At 46.6% G+C, this 26,042-nt stretch overlaps 1 protein-coding gene across 4 annotated transcripts in view; it reads left to right on the top strand.

Moving 5' to 3' along the window:
- Nucleotides 1-26,042, top strand: part of LOC143781340 (unconventional myosin-Ig-like) — a 213,258-nt gene that overhangs the window by 11,891 nt on the left and 175,325 nt on the right. For all 4 annotated transcript variants that reach the window (XM_077267894.1, XM_077267893.1, XM_077267895.1 and 1 more), the window contains 3 exons: nucleotides 10,975-11,140; nucleotides 11,244-11,297; nucleotides 16,546-16,641. In XM_077267894.1, the coding sequence (XP_077124009.1) occupies nucleotides 10,975-11,140; nucleotides 11,244-11,297; nucleotides 16,546-16,641 (316 nt within the window). The remainder of the gene's footprint in view (nucleotides 1-10,974; nucleotides 11,141-11,243; nucleotides 11,298-16,545; nucleotides 16,642-26,042) is intronic.

Raw genomic sequence — 26,042 nt, 5'->3', positions numbered from 1 at the left:
GCAAGGGAAATGACAGAGAGGCCAGGTAAAATAGGAAACACCCAGCCTCTGATGGACAGATGGAAACCAAAGGCCGCAACCCACCAAAGTCACCCAGTACCAGCAGTAACCACCAGAGGGAGCCCGCAAACAGAATCCACAACAGTACCCCCTCCTTGAGGAGGGGTCACCGAACCCTCACGAGAACCCCCAGGGCGATCAGGGTGAGCTCTATGGAAGGCGCGGACCAAATCAGTCGCATGAACATCGGAGGCGACCACCCAGGAATTGTCCTCCTGACCATAACCCTTCCACTTAACCAAATACTGGAGTTTGCGTCTGGAAACACGAGAATCCAAGATCTTTTCAACAACATACTCCAATTCTCCCTCCACCAGCACCGGAGCAGGAGGCTCGACCGAAGGAACAACAGGCACCTCATACCTCCGCAACAACGACCGATGGAACACATTATGAATAGCGAACGATGCTGGGAGATCCAAACGGAAAGATACAGGGTTAAGAATCTCCGAGATCCTATAAGGACCGATGAACCGAGGCTTGAACTTAGGAGAAGAGACCTTCATAGGGACAAAACGAGAAGACAACCACACCAAGTCCCCAACAAGAAGTCGGGGACCCACGCGGCGACGGCGATTAGCAAACTGCTGAGTCTTCTCCTGAGATAACTTCAAATTGTCCACCACCTGATTCCAAATGTGATGTAGCCTGTCCACCACCACGTCCACTCCAGGACAATCCGAAGACTCCACCTGACCAGAGGAAAAACGAGGATGAAACCCCGAATTACAAAAAAAAGGAGAGACCAACGTGGCCGAACTAGCCCGATTATTAAGAGCAAATTCGGCCAGTGGCAAAAAAGCAACCCAGTCATCCTGATCAGCAGAAACAAAACACCTCAAATAAGTTTCCAAGGTCTGATTAGTTCGCTCCGTCTGGCCATTCGTCTGAGGATGGAATGCAGACGAGAAAGACAAATCAATGCCCATCTTGGCACAAAACGTCCGCCAAAATCTAGACACAAACTGGGATCCCCTGTCAGAAACGATATTCTCCGGAATCCCATGCAAACGAACCACGTTCTGAAAAAACAAAGGAACCAACTCAGAGGAGGAGGGCAACTTAGGCAAGGGCACCAAATGAACCATCTTAGAAAAGCGGTCACACACAACCCAGATAACGGACATTTTCTGTGAAACCGGGAGATCAGAAATAAAATCCATGGAAATGTGCGTCCAAGGCCTCTTCGGGATGGGCAAGGATAACAACAACCCACTAGCCCGTGAACAGCAAGGCTTAGCTCGAGCACACACTTCACAAGACTGCACAAAGGTACGCACATCCCTAGACAAGGAAGGCCACCAAAAAGACCTGGCCACCAAGTCTCTTGTACCAAATATTCCAGGATGACCAGCCAACACAGAAGAATGGACCTCGGAGATGACTCTACTGGTCCAATCATCCGGAACAAACAGTCTTTCTGGTGGACATCGATCCGGTTTATCCACCTGAAACTCCTGCAATGCGCGTCGCAAGTCTGGGGATACGGCGGACAATATTACTCCATCCCTAAGGATACCAGCAGGCCCAGTGTCTCCAGGAGAGTCAGGCACAAAACTCCTGGAAAGAGCATCTGCCTTCACATTCTTTGAACCTGGCAGGTATGAAACCACGAAATTGAAACGAGAAAAAAATAACGACCAACGAGCCTGTCTAGGATTCAAACGCCTGGCAGACTCAAGGTAAATGAGATTCTTGTGATCAGTCAAGACCACCACGCGATGTTTAGCACCCTCAAGCCAATGACGCCACTCCTCAAATGCCCACTTCATGGCCAAAAGCTCCCGATTACCCACATCATAATTGCGCTCGGCGGGCGAGAATTTTCTAGAGAAGAAAGCACATGGCTTCATCACCGAGCCATTAGAACTTCTCTGTGACAAAACCGCCCCCGCTCCAATCTCGGAAGCATCAACCTCCACCTGGAAAGGAAGTGAAACATCTGGTTGACACAACACAGGAGCAGAAGAAAACCGGCGCTTAAGTTCCCGAAAGGCCTCCACGGCCGCAGGAGACCAATCAGCAACATCAGCACCCTTTTTAGTCAAATCAGTCAAAGGTTTAACAATACTGGAAAAATTAGCAATGAACCGACGATAAAAATTAGCAAACCCCAAGAACTTCTGAAGGCTCTTAACAGATGTAGGTTGTGTCCAGTCACAAATAGCCTGAACCTTAACGGGATCCATCTCAATAGTAGAAGGAGAAAAAATGTACCCCAAAAAAGAAATCTTCTGGACTCCGAAGAGACACTTTGAGCCCTTCACAAACAGAGAATTGGCCCGCAAAACCTGAAACACCTTCCTGACCTGTAGAACATGAGACTCCCAGTCATCAGAAAACACCAAAATATCATCCAAATACACAATCATAAACTTATCCAGATATTCACGGAAAATATTGTGCATAAAGGACTGAAAGACTGACGGAGCATTGGAGAGTCCAAAAGGCATTACCAAATACTCAAAATGGCCCTCAGGCGTATTAAATGCGGTTTTCCACTCATCACCCTGTTTTATCCGCACCAGATTATACGCACCACGAAGATCTATTTTAGTGAACCACCTAGCCCCCTTAATGCGAGCAAACAAATCAGTAAATAATGGCAATGGATACTGGTATTTGACTGTAATCTTATTCAGAAGGCGATAATCTATACAAGGCCTCAGGGAACCATCTTTTTTTGCCACGAAAAAAAAACCTGCTCCCAGAGGGGACGAAGATGGACGAATATGTCCCTTTTCCAAGGACTCCTTAATATAATTCCGCATAGCAGTATGCTCTGGCAGTGACAGATTAAATAAACGACCCTTAGGGAACTTACTGCCAGGAATCAATTCTATAGCACAGTCACACTCTCTATGGGGAGGGAGCGAATTGAGCTTAGGCTCCTCAAAAACATCCCTATAATCCGACAAAAACGCAGGGATCTCCGAAGGAGTAGATGAAGCTATAGAAATCGGAGGTGCATCATCATGAACCCCGTGACATCCCCAGCTTAGCACAGACATTGTTTTCCAGTCCAGGACAGGATTATGAGTTTGTAACCATGGCAGACCAAGCACTAGTACATCATGTAAATTATACAGTACAAGGAAGCGAATCACCTCCTGATGAACGGGAGTCATGCGCATGGTCACTTGTGTCCAATACTGCGGTTTATTCATAGCCAATGGTGTAGAGTCAATTCCCTTCAGAGGAATAGGAACTTCCAGAGGCTCTAGACTAAAACCGCAGCGTTTAGCAAATGACCAATCCATAAGACTCAGGGCAGCGCCTGAATCCACATAGGCATCGACGGAAATGGAAGACAGTGAAAAAATCAGAGTCACAGACAAAATGAACTTAGACTGCAGAGTATCAATGGCAAAAGATTTATCAACCCTTTTTGTGCGTTTAGAGCATGCTGATATAACATGAGCTGAATCACCACAATAAAAACACAAACCATTTTTCCGCCGATAATTTTGCCGTTCACTTCTGGACTGAATTCTATCACATTGCATAGTCTCAGGTGCCTGTTCAGAAGACACCGCCAACTGGTGCACGGGTTTGCGCTCCCGTAAACGCCGATCAATCTGAATGGCCATAGCCATAGACTCATTCAGACCTGTAGGCGCAGGGAACCCCACCATAATATCCTTAATGGCCTCAGAAAGACCATTTCTGAAGTTTGCAGCCAGGGCGCACTCATTCCACTGAGTAAGCACCGACCATTTCCGAAATTTCTGACAATATATTTCCGCTTCATCATGCCCCTGAGAGAGGGCCAATAAAGCCTTTTCAGCCTGAATCTCTAGGTTAGGTTCCTCATAGAGCAATCCCAATGCCAGAAAAAACGCATCGACACTGAGCAATGCAGGATCCCCTGGTGCCAATGCAAATGCCCAATTCTGAGGGTCGCCCCGTAGGAACGATATAACAATCTTGACCTGTTGAGCAGGGTCTCCAGAGGAGCGAGATTTCAAAGAGAGAAACAATTTACAATTGTTCCTGAAATTCAGGAAGGTAGATCTATCTCCAGAAAAAAACTCTGGAATAGGAATTCTAGGTTCAGACATGGGAGTGTGAACAACGAAATCCTGTATGTTTTGAACCTTTGCCGCGAGATTACTCAGGCTGGAAGCCAAACTCTGGACATCCATGATAAACAGCTAAGATCAGAGCCATTCAAGGGTTAAGAGGAGGTAAGAAGCAGCTAGACAGCAATTAAGGGCTAGGCAGCAAAACTCTGAAGGAAAAAAAAAAAAAAAAAAAAAAATTTCCTTGAACACTTCTTTTCCTCCTGCTTCAGCCCAAACAATTAACACTTTGTGGGCCGGCTATACTGTCATGAATCCCCAATGGCTAGGGATAGCACAGGATAAGCAAAGTATAATAAATATCGGACGAGCTCTAGGGTGATGGAACCTGGGCTGACCGCTGCCCTACGCCTGACAAACGCAACTAGAGATAGCCAGGGAGCGTGCCTACGTTGGTTCTAGACGCCACGCACCAGCCTAAGAGCTAACTAGTACTGCAGAGAAAACAAAGACCTCACTTGCCTCCAGAGGAATTAACCCCAAAGATATAGTTGCCCCCCACATGTATTGACGGTGAAATGAGAGGAAGGCACATACATAGAGATGATGTATATAGCTTTAGCAAATAGAGGCCCGCTGAAAACTAGAAAGCAGAATGACACAAAAGGGGACTGAGCGGTCAGCAAAAAACCCTAATCAAAAAAACCATCCTGAGATTACAAGAACCCATGTGCCAACTCATGGCACATGGGGAGAACCTCAGTCCACTAGAGCAACCAGCTAACAAAGAGACATTCTAAGCAAGCTGGACAAAAAAACAAACAACTGAAAATCAGCACTTAGCTTATCCTGAAAGATCTGGGAGCAGGTAGGCAGGAACCAAACAGAGCACATCTGAACACATTGATAGCCGGCAAGGGAAATGACAGAAAGGCCAGGTAAAATAGGAAACACCCAGCCTCTGATGGACAGATGGAAACCAAAGGCCGCAACCCACCAAAGTCACCCAGTACCAGCAGTAACCACCAGAGGGAGCCCGCAAACAGAATCCACAACATCCGGAGAACATTGTGTCGGACAGAGGTTCCCAGTTTGTCTCTAGGTTTTGGCGGTCCTTTTGTGCTAAGATGGGCATTGATTTGTCTTTTTCTTCGGCTTTCCATCCTCAGACAAATGGCCAAACCGAACGAACCAACCAGACTTTGGAAACCTATCTGAGATGCTTTGTTTCTGCTGATCAGGATGATTGGGTGACCTTCTTGCCATTGGCTGAGTTCGCCCTTAATAATCGGGCTAGTTCGGCTACTTTGGTTTCGCCTTTTTTTTGCAATTCTGGTTTTCATCCTCGTTTTTCTTCTGGGCAGGTTGAGCCTTCTGACTGTCCTGGTGTGGATTCTGTGGTGGACAGGTTGCAGCAAATTTGGACTCACGTAGTGGACAATCTGACGTTGTCCCAGGAGAAGGCTCAACGTTTCGCTAACCACCGTCGTTGTGTTGGTCCCCGACTTCGTGTTGGGGATTTGGTTTGGTTGTCTTCTTGTTATGTTCCTATGAAGGTTTCTTCTCCTAAGTTTAAGCCTCGTTTCATTGGTCCTCATAAGATTTCTGAAATTCTCAACCCTGTGTCATTTCGTTTGGTCCTTCCAGCTTCTTTTGCCATCCATAATGTGTTCCATAGGTCGTTGTTGCGGAGGTACGTGGCGCCTATGGTTCCCTCCGTTGATCCTCCTGCCCCGGGGTTGGTTGAGGGGAGTTGGAGTATGTGGTGGAAAAAATTTTGGATTCTCGTATTTCGAGACGGAAGCTTCAGTACCTGGTTAAATGGAAGGGCTATGGTCAGGAGGATAATTCCTGGGTTGTTGCCTCCGATGTCCATGCTGCCGATTTAGTTCGTGCCTTTCATTTGGCTCGTCCTGATCGGCCTGGGGGCCCTGGTGAGGGTTCGGTGACCCCTCCTCAAGGGGGGGGGGTACTGTTGTGAATTCTGTTCTCGGACTCCCTCCTGTGGTCATGAATGGTACTTTGGTTGGTTCTGCTCTTGTACTCCCTCTGGTGGCTTCGAGCGGAACTGCTGGTCACTGAGGTTGGCTTTATCAGCTGCTCTCGTTTATTGCTATGCTGCTTCCCTATTTAACTCCACTCAGATTGTTACTTCATGCCAGCTGTCATTGTTTCAGTATTGGTTCAGATCTCTCTTGGACTTCTCTGAGGACCTGTCTACTCCAGCAGAAGCTACGTCTTTACTAGTTCATTTGTTGTTACTGCTAATTTCTAGTCCAGCTTGCTATCATGATGTTCCCTTGCTAGCTGGAAGCTCTGGGGTGCAGAGTGGCACCTCCACACCATGAGTCGGTGTGGGGAGTCTTTTTGCTTACTCTGCGTGGTTTTTTGTAGTCTTTTGTGCTGACCGCATAGATCCCTTTTCTATCCTCTGTGTTGTGAACTCCGTTTTCAGGCTCCCTCTTGTGGTCACAGATGGTATTGTGTGACTTTGGTTTTTTGGCTCCCCCTGGTGGTTTGGTTTATTATCCTGCGGGTCTGCTGGATCAGCTGCCTCGTTATTCACCAGGGAGGCTCCTATTTAGCCCTGCTTCATTTCCACTTGTTGCCGGCTGTCAATGTATTCAGTGCTATTCTGATTACTCCTGATTATCTCGTTTTCTGCCTCTTCAGGATAAGCTAAGTTCTGTTTGAATATTTTTTGCTCATCTGCCTGCAATATGATTTCTGTGTATGATGAGTCTAGTCCAGCTTGCTAACATGTGATTTCTTTTTGCTGGTAAGCTCTGGGGTACGGAGTTGCTTCCCCCACACCGTTAGTTGGTGCGGGGGCTCGAGCAATCTCTGCGTGGATATTTTGAATAGGGTTTTTCATTGACCGCACAGTTCTCTTCCTATTTTCTGCTATCTAGTATTAGCGGGCCTCATTTGCTAAATCTGATTTCATCTCTGCGTTTGTGCTTTCCCCTTAACTCACCGTTAATATTTGTGGGGGGCTATTCTGTATCTTTGGGGTCTTCCACTGAGGCAAGTGAGGACTTACTTTCTCTCTAGGAATAGTCAGTTTCTCAGGCCGTGACGAGACGTCTAGGATTTTTTAGGTAACGTTCCACGGCTGCCTATAGTTGTTTGCGGATAGGATCAGGTTGCGGTCAATCTAGTTGCCACTTCCCCAGAGCTAGTAGTCTGTTCAGTTACTTAGCTAGTCCGACCTGCGATCCTTGCCACTAGGATCATAACACCTCTGACTATTTAGTGAAATCTGGCCTCCTTTGCTAAAACCTGTTTCATTCCTGTGTTTGTGACTTTCCTCTTAACTCACAGTCAATATATGTGGGGGTCTGCCTTTACCTTTGGGGAATTTCTCTGAGGCAAGGTAAGGCTTCTATTTCTATCTTTAGGTGTAGTTAGCTCTTAGGCTGTGAAGAGGCGTCTAGGGAGAGTTAGGTACGCTCCACGGCTATTTCTAGTTGTGTGTGATAGGAGTAGGGTTCCGGTCAGCAGAGTTCCCACTTACCCAGAGCTAGTCCCGATTTTGAATTTACTCATCAGGTCATTCCGGGTGCTCCTAACCACCAGGTCCATAACACCCTCCTAGCTTTGCATCATCTGAAAATTTGATTACTTTACCTTCAGTTCCCTTATCTAGATCATTTATATATAAATGTTGAACAACACTGGGTCCAGGACAGAGCCTTGTGGTAGCCCACGAAAAACACTCTTCCAATTGGATGTACAACCATTTATTACCACTCTTTGAGTACGATTAGTGAGCAGTTATGAATTCACCTAACCGTAGGCTTGTCAATCCCATACTTGGTCATTTTTACAATAATTATAGTATGAGATACTTTATCAAATGCTTTGCTGAACTTGAAATATACTATATCTACCGCATTCCCCTAATCCACCTAGTCAGTGATTCCATCATAGAAGTAAATTAGATTAGTCTGGCATGACTTGTTTGCTAAAAACCCATGTTGGCTCTGGTTAATTACTGTATTCGTATCCAAGCACTTATATACATGCTGTTTAATAATTTGTTCAAATATCCTGGTATAGAAGTAAGGCTCACTGGCCTGTAATATCCTGTCTCAGTCTTCTTTCCTTTTTTTAAGATAGGGACAACATTTCACCTTTTCCAATCTTCAGGGACGTTTCCTGTTGTGCAGGATTTTTTAAAGATTCCGGCTAGTGGTTCTGCAATTTCCTTTGCTAACTCTTTCAGTACCCTAGGATGCAAATTGTCTCTTCAGAGAGGAAGATGACTAGAACTCTAGTGCCACCTATTGGAAGTAGCAATCTTAACAGTCAATGTCGACCCTTTAATGAGACTTGTTACATGACTTAGGATAAAAGCCAAACCAGAATCTCAATTTGCAGACACTGTTTCGGGGTACTGCCCCTTGTCAGTGCAAAGTGGAGATCTGGTTTGGCTGATTGAGAGGCGTCTGACCGGGATCCAAGAAGTATTGTTTATCCTTGCGGATAGTGACATGTTAAGCATGTCGAGGTTTTAGGCCACGCCTCTGACCACACCCATTCATAATTAGTCACACCCATATCCACGTCCCAACCACACTCATTTAGCACTGCTGATCACACTGTTTCATAAAGAATAATTATAAACAAAAAAATATGGCCACACAGTGCTCCAAACTGTATAATGGCCGCACATGATGCTCCATACTGTATAATGGCCACACATGATGCTCCATACTGTATAATGGCCACACATGATGCTCCATACTGTATAATGGCCACACATGATGCTCCATACTGTATAATGACCACACATGATGCTCCATACTGTATATTGGCCGCACATGATGCTCCATACTGTATATTGGCCGCACATGATAGTTCGTACCGTATAATGGCCACACATAGCTACTCCTACACACGCGGCTGCGCTCCGTACACACGCGCTCCGCTCCATACACCTCGTACACACGCGGCTCCGCTCCGTACACCTTGTACACATTTAGCTCCGCTCCATACACCTCATACACACACGACTCCGCTCCGTACACCTCATACACACGGCTCCGCTCCGTACACCTCATACACACACGGCTCCGCTCCATACACCTCATGCACATTCAGCTCCGCTCCATACACCTTTTGCCTTTTGAAAAGATTTTTTATAATTTTTTCAATTTTTTCTCTGGCGCCCCCTTAGGGTTGACGCCCTAGGCGGCCGCCTAGTTCGCCTATACGTTCGGGCCGGCCCTGGCCACAATGCTCCTCTGGGAAATATGCAAATTGTCTCTTCAGAGAGGAAGAGGACTAGAACCCTAGTGCCACCTATTGGAAGTAGCAATCCTAACAGTCAATGTCGACCCTTTAACGAGCCTTCTCACATGAGTACCCTAGGATGTAATTCATCTGGACCAGCAGATTTAAATTCATGTAAATTAGCTAAGTGTTCCCTCACCATCTCTCTGTTTATGGATAGTGTGGATTATTTTAATACTTCGATGGCAGCATGAAGGTCAGTTGAAGTTACAATTGTTTTCTTAAAGAACACAGATGCAAAATAGGAATTAAAAAGTTCGGCCTTTTCAACATAATTTTGACCCTTTTCATCCTGTAAAAATCCTATAGCATCTTTGACTTTTCTTTTGCTTTTTACCCCAGAATCCTTTTTTGCTGCTTTTGGTCTCCATTGCAAGCCTCACTTCATTACTGGTTTTAGCTCTTCTAACGCTTGCCCTGCATTCCCTGAAAACAGCATTATATTCTTCTTTAAATATGCCCCCTTTTTCCATTTGATATACATTTATTTTTTTCCTTTTTAACTACTGATCAAGTTCTGTGTTCATTTACCCTGGTCTCCTTAAATTCCAACTCTTCCTTCTTTTCAAGATTGTTACCGATTGCTAAATTAAATTCTCACTGCACAAAGTCTCACATCCATCTTCAATACTTCTGTCCATTAGAACATCCAGCTATTGGACCTTTTTCTACCATCTTTGTGAGTCCATTAAAGTCTGCCCTTCTGAAGTCCAACCTTTAAAGTCTGAGTCTTTGCTGGTCTTCTTCCTCTTGTAATCCAAAATTCGAGGATAGCATGATCATTGTCTCCTAAATTCCTGGCCACCTTTACTTCCTCAACCACTTCCTCCCTGTGGGTAAGAATTAGGTCCAAGATTGAAGTTCTTGTTGTCACTTCTCTTTTTTTTGCCAGAGAGATTCCCAACAAATATCTGGATAGTTAAAATCTCCCATGATCTCTGTCTTACTTTTTTTAAAACAAGAGTTCATCCATATATTCAGTCTGTCCAGGTGGCCTGTAGCAAACACCTACAATAATGTTGTTTCTGTTCTGCTCTCCTTGTACCCTTATCCAAACAATTTCTGCGGAGCTACCATTCTCTAAGCTTTGGATCTCTGTTGATATAAGTTTTCCTAACATAAAATGCAACACCTCCTTCCCTTTGGTTAATCCTGTTTCTAATACATAATTTGTAGCATTTAAGGTTTGTATTCCAATCATGTGTATCATCCCACCAAGGTTCAGTGATGCCTATGACATCATATCTCTTCCTGTGTTAGCAGCTCCAAGTCTCCTTGTTTGTTTCCCATGCTCTGTGCATTTGAATAGACAAAGTTTAGTTTTTAGTCAGTTTCTTTTTTTCCTCTATTTTCATTCAGAATTTGTTGCACCATTGACATAGGCATTTGTTCTCCTGTAGAATCCTGTTCAATCTCCTTGGTCTATGACTCTTGGAACTCATAATTAGCACACTTTACTGTGAGGCGTGATTGTAGATCCCATCATGGTCCCACCATCTTCATCTGATCCAGGGCTGATTAGCCATATCCATCCATATCATTTTTTTTTTAAGTTGCAAGTTAATTTCATCTCCACATCTCATCCACTCTCTAGGGTGAAGAATGTTCTGCTAAAGTCCAATTGTGTCCTGGAAGCCTTTGGAAATGCCAAAACCAACCGCAATGACAACTCTAGTCGATTTGGTAAATATATGGACATTAACTTTGACTTCAAGGGAGATCCAACTGGAGGACATATAAACAACTATCTCTTGGAGAAGGTAAGAGGAAGAATCAGGACTTTATAAACTTACAGAAATGTGAATTTCTTCTTGTCGTACCTTGTAGTTCAATATGATTGAATGTGTTGTCTTTTCACTCCAGTCCCGGGTCCTGAAGCAGCAGCCGGGGGAAAGGAACTTCCATTCATTCTACCAGGTGTGTGGTGCAAGTGGTATTATACTGCAGGAGATGCAGAGGGCCAGATGGATAATAAGATATGAGCTTTGAAAAATTAATTTCCACAAGAGTGGATGAACATTGGTCAATAATATTATAAAAGATCCAGGTCTTCCAGAATGTGCCAGTTGTCCTGGTGCTACACATTGCTTGATGACACATGAAATACTTGGTGCAGTGGTAAGGAGAGATGAGCGAACTTGTTCGGAAAACATTTGCCAATCTCAAATATGGTATGAACGTTGAACATTCAGATTTGTGTTCGGATTCCAAAGCTTTTCTCCCAAAAATCAGCAAAATTCAGCCAAAGTTCGGTAAATGATCAAGTTCACTAAGGGCTCTTTCAGACGTTAGTGTTTCCATTAGCAGGACGGGCCGCAAAACATTCTGCACACTGATGACAAATGGATGACATCAGTGTGTCATCCATGTAACACTTACCGGCACCTGGGAATCAGCAGTACTGTTCGCGCTGTTCCCTGGCGTCAGGTGCTGAAGTGAAGACAGCTCTTATCACTGTTCCCTGCTCTTGCTGCCATCAGCGATAGCAGGGGTCAATGTTGAGAGTTGTATTCAACTGTTAACAGCAAGAGCAGGCAGTGGCTGATGGGAGTATTCATCAGCTACTGCCTGTGCTATAAATAAGTAAATAATAATAATAAAAAAATAACATGGGTTCCCCTGTATTTTTGATAACCAGCCAGGCAAAACTGACAATTGCTGACTGCAACCCTCAGCTGTCAGCATTAGCAAGGCTGGTTATTAAAAATAGAGGGGTCCCCACACTGTATTTTTTAATTATTTAAATACCATATTTTCCGCTTTGTAAGACGCACTTTATTTCCCCCAAATTTTTTTGGGAAATGGGGGTGCGTCTTACAAAGCGGATATACCGCTTACCGTTACAGGTTGGGATGAGGGGGTGTCCGCTGCCGCCCGCCATCGCTGCCGCGGTTGTCCGCCACCGCTGCCGCAGTTGTCCGCTGCTGCCCAGGGTGATGCTGGAGGCTCCGGTGTTGTGGGGGGCTCTGGCGACATTTTGTGAAAGACCAGAGCCCCCCGGCAGTTCGTCCATGCTTTCCTGTATGACTGACTCCGGGAAAATGGCCGCCGGAATCTCGGGAGATGAGATTTCAGGGCTGAGATCTCATCTCTCGAGATCCCGGCGGCCATTTTCCCGAAGTCCACCGCACAGGAAAGCATGGACGAACTGCCGGGGGCTCTGGCCTTTCACAAAATGTCGCCAGAGCCCCCCGCAGCACCGGAGACAGCCCTGCAGCACCGGAGACAGCCCTGCAGCACTGGAGACAGCCCTGCAGCACTGGAGACAGCCCTGCAGCAGGAGACAGCCCTGCAGCAGGAGACAGCCCTGCAGCACCGGAGACAGCCCTGCAGCACTGGAGACAGCCCTGCAGCACTGGAGACAGCCCTGCAGTACGGGAGTCCCCCTGCAGCACCGGAGCCCCCCTACAGCACCGGTGCCCCCCTACAGCACCCCTCATCCCAGCCTGCAGCACAGGAGCTCCCCTGCAGCACAGGAGCCCCCCTGCAGCACAGGAGCCCCCCTGCAGACCCCCTCATCCCAGCCTGCAGCAATGCTCCACTCCTGCCTCCAGCAACGACCCTGGGACCCTGATCCACCGCAGCCACAACCCCTGGTAAGCAATAAGACGCATGGATTATAAGAAGCCCCCCAATTTATTAAAAAAAGTTTTTTCCTATTTTTCTCCTCAAAATTTGGGGTGCGTCTTATAATCCGGAGCGTCTTACAAAGCGAAAAATACGGTAAATAATTTAAAAAAAGGCGTGGGGTCTCCTAATTTTTGACAAACAGCTAAGCTAAAGCAGACAGCTGGGGCTGATATTCTCAGGCTGGTAAGAAGCCATGGATATTGTCCCCCCAGCCTAAAAATAGCAGCCTGCAGCCGCTCCAGAAAAGGTGCATCCACTACATACGCCAATTCTGGCGCTTTGCCCGGCTCTTCCGACTTGCCCTATGGGGGTTCATGATTTGTGGGGTTGATGCCACCTTTGTATTGTCCGGTGACGACATCCAGCCTACGAGTAGGGTACCGTCACATTAAGCGACGCTGCAGCGATAGCGACAACGATGCCGATCGCTGCAGCGTCGCTGTTTGATCGCTGGGGAGCTGTCATACAGACCGCTCTCCAGCGACCAACGATGCCGAGGTCCCCGGGTAACCAGGGTAAACATCGGGTTGCTAAGCGCAGGGCCGCGCTTAGTAACCCGATGTTTACCCTGGTTACCAGCGTAAAAGTAAAAAAAACAAACAGTACATGCTCACCTGCGCGTCCCCCAGCGTCTGCTTCCTGACACTGACTGAGCTCCGGCCCTAACAGCACAGCGGTGACGTCACCGCTGTGCTTTCACTTTCACTTTTTAGGGCCGGCGCTCAGTAAGTGTCAGGAAGCAGACGCTGGGGGACGCTGGGTGAGTATGTACCGTTTGTTTTTTTTACTTTTACGCTGGTAACCAGGGTAAACATCGGGTTACTAAGCGCGGCCCTGCGCTTGGTAACCCGATGTTTACCCTGGTTACCAGTGTAAAACATCGCTGGTATCGTTGCTTTTGGTGTCAAACACACAACGATACACAGCGATCGGACGACCAAATAAAGTTCTGGACTTTATTCAGCGACCAGCGACATCACAGCAGGATCCTGATCGCTGCTGCGTGTCACACTAAACAATATCGCTAGCCAGGACGCTGCAACGTCACGGATCGCTAGCGATGTCGTTTAGTGTGACGGTACCTTTAGTAGTGGAGAGATATCTATAAGACACCTATCCATTACTAATCCTATAGTCATATTGTAAATAAACACACAGTCAGAATAAAGTCCTTTAATTGAAAGAATGACAGACTCCTTTAATGAATCTAAATTAAACCATACTCACGTCATCACCCAGTCCACTCTTCTATGGGGACAGGTGAGGAATATTGTTGTTTATTATTTTAATGTCGTAAGTATGGTTTAATTTAGATTCATTAAAGGAGTATGTGTCATTCTTTCAATTAACCCCTTCATGCCGCGGCCCTTTTTCGTTTTTGTGTTTTCGTTTTTCGCTCCCCTCCTTCCCAGAGCCATAACTTTTTTATTTTTCCGTCAATATGGCCATGTGAGGGCTTGTTTTTTGCGGGACGAGTTGTACTTTTGAAAGTCATCATTGGTTTTACCATGTCTTGTACTAGAAAATGGGAAAAATTCCAAGTGTGGTGAAATTGCAAAAAAAGTGCAATCCCACACTTGTTTTCTGTTTGGTTTTTTTGCTAAGTTCACTGAATGCTAAAACTGACCTGATATTATGATTCTCCAGGTCATTACGAGTTCATAGACACCAAACATGTCTAGGTTATTTTTTATCTAAGTGGTGAAAAAAAATTCAAAACTTTGCTTAAAAAAAAAAAAGTGCCATTTTCTGATACTTGTAGCGTCTCCATTATTCATGATCTGGGGTCGTGTGAGGGCTTATTTTTTGCGTTCTGGGCTGGCGTTTTTAATGATACCACATTTGTGCAGATACGTTCTTTTGACCGCCCGTTATTGCATTTTAATGCAATGTCGCGGCGACCAAAAAAACGTAATTCTGGCGTCTCAAATTTTTTTCTTGCTACGCTGTTTAGCGATCAGGTTAATGTTTTTTTTTTATTGATAGATCGGGCGATTCTGAATGCGGCGATACCAAATATGTGTAGATTTGATTTTTTTTAAATTGTTTTATTTTGGATGGGGCGAAAGGGGGGTGATTTATACTTTCATATTTTTTTTATTTTTTTCATATTTTTAAAAACATTTTTTTTAACTTTTGCCATGCTTCAATAGCCTCCATGGGAGGCTAGAAGCTGGCACCACTCGATCGGCTCTGCTACATAGCAGCAATCTGATGTTCGCTGCTATGTAGCAGAAATGCAGGTGTGCTGTGAGCGCCAACCACAGGGGGGCGCTCACAGCAGGCCGGCATTAGTAACCATAGAGGTTTCAAGGACCTCTATGGTTACCATCCTGATGCATGAGATCATTTCCGGCCGCCCGGCCGGAAGCGCCGGTTAAATGCCGCTGTCTGCGTTTGACAGCGGCATTTAACAGGTTAATAGCGGCGGGTGAATCGCGATTTCACCCGCCGCTATTGCGCGCACATGTCAGTTGTACAAAACAGCTGACATGTCGCGACTTTGATGTGGGCTCACCGCCGGAGCCCACATCAAAGGGGGAGACACGACATGCGCAGTAATAGTACGGCGCATGTTGTGAAGGGGTTAAAGGACTTTTTTCTGGGTATGTTTTTTTTTATACAATATCACTATGGGGTTAGTAATGAGGGTGTCTTATAGATGCCTCCCCACTACTAACCTCTGGGCTTGATGTCACCTGACCATACAAAGGTGACATCAACCTCTGAAGTATCACCCCACTTGACACCACACAAGGGAAAGTGTGAGGAGCAGGGTGAAGCGACAGAATTGACGCATCAAATAGATGCACCTTTTCTGAGGTGGTTGCGGGCTGCTATTTTTAGGCTGGGGGGGGGCAATATCCGTGGCTTCTTACCAACCTGAGAATACCAGTCCCCAGCTGTCTGCTTTAGTTTGGCTGGTTGTCAAAAATGGGGGAGACCCCATTCCTTTTCTTTAATTATTTATTTAAACAATTTTTTTTAAAAAAAGTGTAGAACCCCTCTGTTCTTGATAACCATCATTGCTCAAGCTGACAGCTGAGGATTGCAGCCCGCAGCTGTCTATTTTGCCTGGCTGGTTATCAAAAATACAGGGGAACCCATGGCAATTCTTTTTTCACTTATATATCTATAACTTAATAGATGGGTCAATTGATGTCACTTTTCCCGGCGTCTGCCCTTAATTTGAGCTCTTTTGGCAGCCCCCCCCCCCCCCCCTGAAGGTGTTGTCTATGCATTTGGTTTTGCCGCCCGTTGAATACAATGGGGTTCGGATATGTTCGGTGAGAACTGGCACATTCGCCAAACCGAACCTTGAAAGGTTCGCTCATTTCTAGTAAATACTCTACTAAAATATTATATATATATATATATATATATATATATATATATATATATATATATATATTTTTTTTTTTTTTTTTTTTTTTTTTTTTTCTGGCACACAGTTGTCTCACTGCTCCTATCTGATGATGTCTTTGATGTCTCATTTATCATTACGATGATCTTATAAACTTCTCTCTATTTTCAGCTCCTCCTAGGGGCCCCTGAAACATTACTGAGCTCATACCACCTGATGAAGGACCCCACGTTATACATCTTTACTAGGGAGGGCGCTAACAACAACGTAAGTTACCATCCGCCTCATTAAAGATATGGAAACATTCAGGGGCATTTTTTTTTTTTTTTATTAGATACATTTATTTTCTCTCATTTTGGAAATAGGGTTGTATTATAAATGTTGAAGATTTCGCTTCTTCATCCTCTATGTATCACTGTACTGAGTAACCAGTGACTTGTTAGTCATCTTATTCTCAGTCTGTAATTTATCTCTCTTCTCCGGAAGTTTCTTCTAAGTGGATTTATTAGCAGATGAGCTTACAAATTATCTTAGAAGATGGTTTAGGAAATAGAGATAAGAGTTACAGACCAGAGACGGAGCTTGCTGATGTATCACTATCTTATTCTGCAGTCTGTTATGTTGCTTGATACATAGAAGACTAGGAAGAGGGATAAATATTATAGAGCAGAGACGAACTCACTGTCAAATCACTGGTAACTCATTCAGTGCTCTGCTATGTAAAGGGAGGCACAGAAGGTGTAGCAGAGAGATAAGTGTAACAGATCAGAGAACAAGCTCTCTGATGAATCACTGATAACTCATTCTGCAGTCTGTTATGTACAGTGATACACAGGTTATCTCTATTCTACATCCTCTGTTAAAGATCAGAGAACGAACTTACCGATGGATCATTGGTAACTCTTTATGAAGTCTGCTATGTACAGTGATACATAGAGGATTCAGAAGAGAGATAAGTGTTACAGACCTGAGACCGAGCTCACTGATAACTAATTCTGCAGTCTGCTATCTATACTGATACTGTACATAGAGGATGTAGAAGAGAGATAAGTGTTAGACAAGAAAATGTGCTGACTGATGGATCATTGGTAATGCATTCTGCAGTCTGCTATGTACAGTGATACATAGAAGATGTAGAAAACAAAATCTATAATGAAGCACAACTGTGACTTTTACCCCAAAATACATACATCTAAGTACACAAATGCCCTTGTAAGTGCCCATATCGTTTAAATCATATTGTATAAAGACATTTTAAGGTGTTACTGCTCAGGTCTGACGGCATTACAGGTTAGCCTATGGCTAGAGCATTGCCAATAGTATCGTGCTATCCATATGTGTAGGCAAACATGAAGCTCTGTCGGTCTATTCTTTCTATGGCAGATATATTTACACCGTATGTTATTGTACATGTTGTTACTGTGATGGCATATTATTACCACCTGACTATGGTTATATTTCATTTCACCTTTACCAAGTTTCAATAAAAAAAGTAATGCAATGTGATGCTTCCGACTCCCCATATAAACCAAAAACCTGCGGCTGCACACCTGATGGTGGAAGGGTAATGTGTTGGTGCAAGTTCGCACTGTGGCCATTAACAGAACAATATAACCTAGAATACAACAATGATTGTATACCCTGCAGTAAGTAAATAAATAGTGAATAACTGTATGGACTTAGCTCCGGGTATACAGTCATTGTATAATTCTAAAAGAAAAAAAGAAACTACTTGAAGAAATTCTCACTCCAATAATATATTAAAACCCATTAAATCTTTTATTTAAACACCAACAAGAACAGTACACAAAAAAGAAAAAATATATAAAAACAAGAGGGGCAGGTCAGTATATAAGATTTTTTAGTACAACAAGTCTCAACATTTTATAAATCCACAGCACTGGTTACTTGGAAACTTTTCATCAATAACTGAAAAGGGGAGAGGTTAAACATATGGCCTTGTTTTTATATATTTTTTCTTTTTTGTGTACTGTTCTTGTTGGTGTTTAAATAAAAGATTTAATGGGTTTTAATATATTATTGGAGTGAGAATTTCTTCAAGTAGTTTCTTTTTTTCTTTTGGACATTTATATTGTACCTACTTGAAATATATTTATATTTATTTAGGGTAATGATATTCTCCTAATTTATCAGATTAAATTGTTTAATTCTAGGTTTTATATGACTCTCCATATAGCAGATGATCCATCATGAGTTTATGTAAAGGGCCGCTTTCCGCACAGTTATGGCGGAGAGCTGCTGCACCTCTTACCCGTGTTATTATGACCACCGGGGGGATTGTCTTCTTGGTATCTTCACACATGCTGAGCGTACATTATGTCCTCCTTTTTTCCAGCCCCTTTAAGCAGGGCATACAGCTCATCCTTGTGTACATAAAAGGCCTCAGTTGCAGTACTCGCAGTGTCCAGCAGATGGCGCCCTTGCTCCACCGCCACCTTGTCACATCTGCAGGCCCTGATGATGATGATGATGATGATGATGATGATGATGATGACTGTGATTTTTTTTTTGTATTTATGGTAATTGGTAAATATTAGAAACAAAGGAAATTTCAGCATTTTAACATCTTCCTGCAAACAAAACCCGTCTGGGGATTGTGAAAATTCTGAGGAATGGAGCGCCAGCACCTGTGCAGCACAAGGGGCGTCTGGATTATCACAGCATGTGACTGCTGGGAAAGGCGCCTGACAAGGGATACACAGGGGAGATCGCCCGCCACCTCCTAAATGTGAGGCTCAGCGCTCTGGGGAAATGTCCACAAGTTGTGATGTGCGAGATGTCGCACCATAGAAATAAACTAATAATCATCATCATCATCAGCACATGGAAACGACATACGCAGCCCCTCCCCCACCATAGGTCTGCTCTATACGAGCTCAGGATCGGCCATATCTCGATTTTCCGCTGACTGTATAGCGCCCCCTATGGGTCAGGGTGGAATACTGTAGAATATTGATCACTCTGAATAGGACAACAGATGTCCTAGGCATCAAATATCTCTAATACTGAACCTTACAGATGTACATATCAGATATGGCGTCATCTGCTGACTCCTCTCTATGGGCTGCAGCGTTACTGATTCACCTAGAATCCATGGCCGGGATTTATCTCTTGTGGTAAATTGTAGCCACATTTGCACTAAAGTTTGCTCTCTCCATCTTGACACTTTTCGGAAGGTTTTGCAGGAGTGGAAATCACCAAGGGGCATGGGATAGTTTGTGATTCCCTCCATGAGATAGAGGATAGCCACTATGAAAGTGACCAGTGCAGCATTCAGACCACAAGATGAAGCTTCGTCTCTCTCCAGGACTCATATACTGATGGCCGATCAGATTGATGCGTGTCCGACGCCTGTCACCACCATAACTGGCAGATGTCGGATGTACGTAGTGCATGGAGACAGAACAGCACAGATCCGTACACCGTGTAGTGGGTTCTCTTAGTTACTGCAGCTGAGATCACATTCACTTCAATAGGAGCCGAGCTGCAGTACCGGGAACGACCACTACACAGTGTACGGGGCTGAGCTGCAGTACCGAGAACGGCCACTACACAGTGTACGGGGCTGAGCTGCAGTACCGAGAACGACCACTACACAGTGTACGGGGCTGAGCTGCAGTACCGAGAACGACCACTACACAGTGTACGGGGCTGAGCTGCAGTACCGAGAACGACCACTACACAGTGTACGGGGCTGAACTGCAGTACCGGGAACGACCACTACACAGTGTACGGGGCTGAGCTGCAGTACCGGGAACGACCACTACACAGTGTACGGGGCTGAGCTGCAGTAACGGGAACGGCCACTACACAGTGTACGGGGCTGAGCTGCAGTACCGGGAACGACCACTACACAGTGTACGGGGCTGAGCTGCAGTACCGAGAACGACCACTACACAGTGTACGGGGCTCAGCTGCAGTACCGAGAACGACCACTACACAGTGTACGGGGCTGAGCTGCAGTACTGAGAATGACCACTACACGGTGTACGGGGCTGAGCTGCAGTACCAAGAACGGCCACTACACAGTGTACGGGGCTGAGCTGCAGTACCAAGAACGACCACTACACAGTGTACGGGGCTGAGCTGCAGTACCGAGAACGACCACTACACAGTGTACGGGGCTGAGCTGCAGTACTGAGAACGACCACTACACGGTGTACGGGGCTGAGCTGCAGTACCGAGAACGACCACTACACGGTGTACGGGGCTGAGCTGCAGTACTGAGAACGACCACTACACAGTGTACGGGGCTGAGCTGCAGTACCGAGAACGACCACTACACAGTGTACAGGGCTGAGCTGCAGTACTGAGAACGACCACTACACAGTGTATGGGGCTGAGCTGCAGTACTGAGAACGACCACTACACGGTGTACGGGGCTGAGCTGCAGTAACAGGAACGACCACTACACGGTGTACGGGGCTGAGCTGCAGTAACAGGAACGACCACTACACAGTGTACGGGGCTGAGCTGCAGTACTGAGAACGACCACTACACAGTGTACGGGGCTGAGCTGCAGTACTGAGAACGACCACTACACAGTGTACAGGGCTGAGCTGCAGTACTGAGAACGACCACTACACAGTGTACGGGGCTGAGCTGCAGTACCGGGAACGACCACTACACGGTGTACGGGGCTGAGCTGCAGTACCAAGAACGGCCACTACACAGTGTACGGGGCTGAGCTGCAATACCAAGAACGACCACTACACAGTGTACGGGGCTGAGCTGCAGTACTGAGAACGGCCACTACACAGTGTACGGGGCTGAGCTGCAGTACTGAGAACGACCACTACACGGTGTACGGGGCTGAGCTGCAGTACTGAGAACGACCACTACACAGTGTACAGGGCTGAGCTGCAGTACCAAGAACGGCCACTACACAGTGTACGGGGCTGAGCTGCAGTACTGAGAACGACCACTACACGGTGTACGGGGCTGAGCTGCAATACCAAGAACGACCACTACACAGTGTACGGGGCTGAGCTGCAGTACCGAGAACGACCACTACACAGTGTACGGGGCTCAGTTGCAGTACCGAGAACGGCCACTACACGGTGTACGGGGCTGAGCTGCAGTACCGAGAACGACCACTACACAGTGTACGGGGCTGAGCTGCAGTACTGAGAACGACCACTACACAGTGTACGGGGCTGAGCTGCAGTACCGGGAACGACCACTACACGGTGTACGGGGCTGAGCTGCAGTACCAAGAACGGCCACTACACAGTGTACGGGGCTGAGCTGCAATACCAAGAACGACCACTACACAGTGTACGGGGCTGAGCTGCAGTACTGAGAACGGCCACTACACAGTGTACGGGGCTGAGCTGCAGTACCGGGAACGACCACTACACGGTGTACGGGGCTGAGCTGCAGTACCAAGAACGGCCACTACACAGTGTACGGGGCTGAGCTGCAATACCAAGAACGACCACTACACAGTGTACGGGGCTGAGCTGCAATACCAAGAACGACCACTACACAGTGTACGGGGCTGAGCTGCAGTACTGAGAACGGCCACTACACAGTGTACGGGGCTGAGCTGCAGTACTGAGAACGACCACTACACGGTGTACGGGGCTGAGCTGCAGTACCAAGAACGGCCACTACACAGTGTACGGGGCTGAGCTGCAGTACTGAGAACGACCACTACACGGTGTACGGGGCTGAGCTGCAATACCAAGAACGACCACTACACAGTGTACGGGGCTCAGTTGCAGTACCGAGAACAGCCACTACACAGTGTATGGGGCTGAGCTGCAGTACCGAGAACGGCCACTACACGGTGTACGGGGCTGAGCTGCAGTACCGAGAACGACCACTACACAGTGTACGGGGCTGAGCTGCAGTACCGAGAACGACCACTACACAGTGTACGGGGCTCAGCTGCAGTACCGAGAACGACCACTACACAGTGTACGGGGCTGAGCTGCAGTACCGAGAATGACCACTACACAGTGTACGGGGCTGAGCTGCAGTACTGAGAACGACCACTACACGGTGTACGGGGCTGAGCTGCAGTACCAAGAACGGCCACTACACAGTGTACGGGGCTGAGCTGCAGTACCGAGAACGACCACTACACAGTGTACGGGGCTCAGTTGCAGTACCGAGAACAGCCACTACACAGTGTATGGGGCTGAGCTGCAGTACCGAGAACGACCACTACACAGTGTACGGGGCTCAGTTGCAGTACCGAGAACAGCCACTACACAGTGTATGGGGCTGAGCTGCAGTACCGAGAACGACCACTACACAGTGTACGGGGCTCAGTTGCAGTACCGAGAACGACCACTACACAGTGTACGAGGCTGAGCTGCAATACCAAGAACGACCACTACACAGTGTACGGGGCTCAGTTGCAGTACCGAGAACAGCCACTACACAGTGTATGGGGCTGAGCTGCAGTACCGAGAACGACCACTACACAGTGTACGGGGCTCAGTTGCAGTACCGAGAACAGCCACTACACAGTGTACGGGGCTGAGCTGCAGTACCGAGAACGACCACTACACAGTGTACGGGGCTGAGCTGCAGTACCGAGAACGACCACTACACAGTGTACGGGGCTGAGCTGCAGTACCGAGAACGACCACTACACAGTGTACGGGGCTGAGCTGCAGTACCGGGAACGGCCACTACACAGTGTACGGGGCTGAGCTGCAGTACCGAGAACGACCACTACACAGTGTACGGGGCTGAGCTGCAGTACTGAGAACGACCACTACACGGTGTACGGGGCTGAGCTGCAGTACCGGGAACGACCACTACACAGTGTACGGGGCTGAGCTGCAGTACTGAGAACGACCACTACACAATGTACGAGGCTGAGCTGCAATACCAAGAACGACCACTACACAGTGTACGGGGCTCAGTTGCAGTACCGAGAACAGCCACTACACAGTGTACGGGGCTGAGCTGCAGTACCGAGAACAGCCACTACACAGTGTACGGGGCTGAGCTGCAGTACCGGGAACGGCCACTACACAGTGTGTGGGGCTGAGCTGCAGTACCAAGAACGACCACTACACAGTGTACGGGGCTGAGCTGCAGTACTGAGAACGACCACTACACGGTGTACAGGGCTGAGCTGCAATACCAAGAACGACCACTACACAGTGTACGGGGCTGAGCTGCAGTACCGAGAACGACCACTACACAGTGTACGGGGCTGAGCTGCAGTACCGAGAACAGCCACTACACAGTGTACGGGGCTGAGCTGCAGTACCGAGAACGACCACTACACAGTGTACGAGGCTGAGCTGCAATACCAAGAACGACCACTACACAGTGTACGGGGCTGAGCTGCAGTACCAAGAACGGCCACTACACAGTGTACGGGGCTGAGCTGCAGTACCGGGAACGACCACTACACAGTGTACAGGGCTGAGCTGCAGTACCGAGAACGGCCACTACACAGTGTACAGGGCTGAGCTGCAATGCCAAGAACGGCCACTACACAGTGTACAGGGCTGAGCTGCAGTACCGAGAACGACCACTACACAGTGTACGGGGCTGAGCTGCAGTACCGAGAACGACCACTACACGGTGTACGGGGCTGAGCTGCAGTACCAAGAACGGCCACTACACAGTGTACGGGGCTGAGCTGCAGTACCGAGAACGACCACTACACAGTGTACGGGGCTGAGCTGCAGTACCAAGAACGGCCACTACACAGTGTACGGGGCTGAGCTGCAGTACTGAGAACGGCCACTACACAGTGTACGAGGCTGAGCTGCAGTACTGAGAACGACCACTACACAGTGTACGGGGCTGAGCTGCAGTACTGAGAACGACCACTACACAGTGTACAGGGCTGAGCTGCAGTACTGACAACGGCCACTACACAGTGTACGGGGCTGAGCTGCAGTACTGAGAACGACCACTACACAGTGTACGGGGCTGAGCTGCAGTACCAAGAACGACCACTACACAGTGTACGGGGCTGAGCTGCAGTACTGAGAACGGTCACTACACAGTGTACGGGGCTGAGCTGCAATACCAAGAACGTCCACTACACAATGTATGGAGCTGAGTTGCAATACCGAGAATGACCACTACACCGTGTATGGAGCTGAGTTGCAGTACCGAGAATACCCCCCCCCCCCCCCCCAATGGTAGTAGATGGGTAGTAAAACACACACACCTTAGGAATAAAGTATTTTAACGAAATAAAGACACAGGGTGTTGTAATAGTTTATTATACTCTTAATCCAAATGACAACCCTCGTTCTGTAAAAAGGGAAAAATAAAAAAAAAACAATATCCCATACCTTTCCGCTGTTACAGTCATGTCCCACGATGTAAATCCATCTGAAGCGGTTAATTAATTTTACAGCCAGGAGCCTGCTAATGCAGCTGTGCTCCTGACTAAAATCTGGGGAATGAATGGAAGCAGGGGAATGTAGCTACCTAGACTTGCGGTGCTGCGCCCCCTGCTGGTATAAACTCATATGAACTTGAGCGTGGGAATTTTTCTGAATATTTTCTCACGCTCGAGTTCATATGAGGCTATGCCAGCAGGGGGCGCAGCACCGCAAGTCTAGGTAGCTACGTTCCCCTGCTTTCCATTCATTCCCCAGATTTTACAGTCAGGAACACAGCTGCATTAGCACAGCTCCTGGGTGTAAAATGATTTAACCCCTTCAGATGGATTTACAGCGTGGAACAAGACTGTAATGACGGAAGGTATGGGATATTGTTGTTTGTTTTTTTTATTTCAGGTGACAAGGGTCTTCAGGTGGATTGAGAGTATAATAAAATATTACAACACCCTGTGTCTTTATTTCATTAAAATACTTTGTAATAATGTGTGTGTGTTTTATTAACCATTTCGTACTATTGGATTAATAATGGATAGGTGTCATAATTGACGCCTCTCCATTATGAACCTGGCTCAATGTCACCTTACAATAGCAAGGTGACATTAACCCTTCATTACCCCATATCCCACTGCTACACAGGAGTGGGAAGAGAGAGGCCAAGTGCCAGAATAGGCGCATCTTCCAGATGTGCCTTTTCTGGGGTGGCTGGGGGCCGATGTTTTTAGCCAGGGGGGCCAATAACCATGGACCCTCTAGGCTATTAATATCTGCCCTCTGTCACTGGCTTTACCACTCTGGCGGAGGAAATTGCGCGGGAGCCCACGCCAGTTTTTTCCACGATTTAACCCTTTATTTTAACAGCTAGAGCCCCCAAATTTTGCACACATACACTACTAACATTAGTAGTGAGGAATATGCAAAAAAAAAGGGATATGAGATGGTTTACTGTATGCAAACCATGTCTCATATCATGTCGGGTTTGTGAAGGAGAAATGAAAAGCCGGCAATTGAATTACCGGCTTTTCTGCTATCTAGCGCTGTATGAAATATAATATATATATATATATATATATATATATATATATATATATATATATATATATATATATATATATATATATACCTATCCTATGTGTACACATTTATTCTACCTATTCTATTCTATTCTGTCAGTGTGATGTTACTGTACACCGCACTGAATTGCCGGCTTTTCTATAGAACACCGCTGCGTATTTCTCACACTGCTGGTCCATGTGTAATCCGTATTTTTCTCGCCCGCACAGACTTTCATTGGCGTATTTTTTGCGCAATACGGTG

This window comes from Ranitomeya variabilis, chromosome 6 (genome assembly GCF_051348905.1).
Source record: "Ranitomeya variabilis isolate aRanVar5 chromosome 6, aRanVar5.hap1, whole genome shotgun sequence".
Classification (NCBI taxonomy): domain Eukaryota; kingdom Metazoa; phylum Chordata; class Amphibia; order Anura; family Dendrobatidae; genus Ranitomeya; species Ranitomeya variabilis.
The sequence above is the reverse complement of the archived record's forward strand: the minus strand, read 5'-3'. Positions and strand labels throughout refer to the sequence as shown.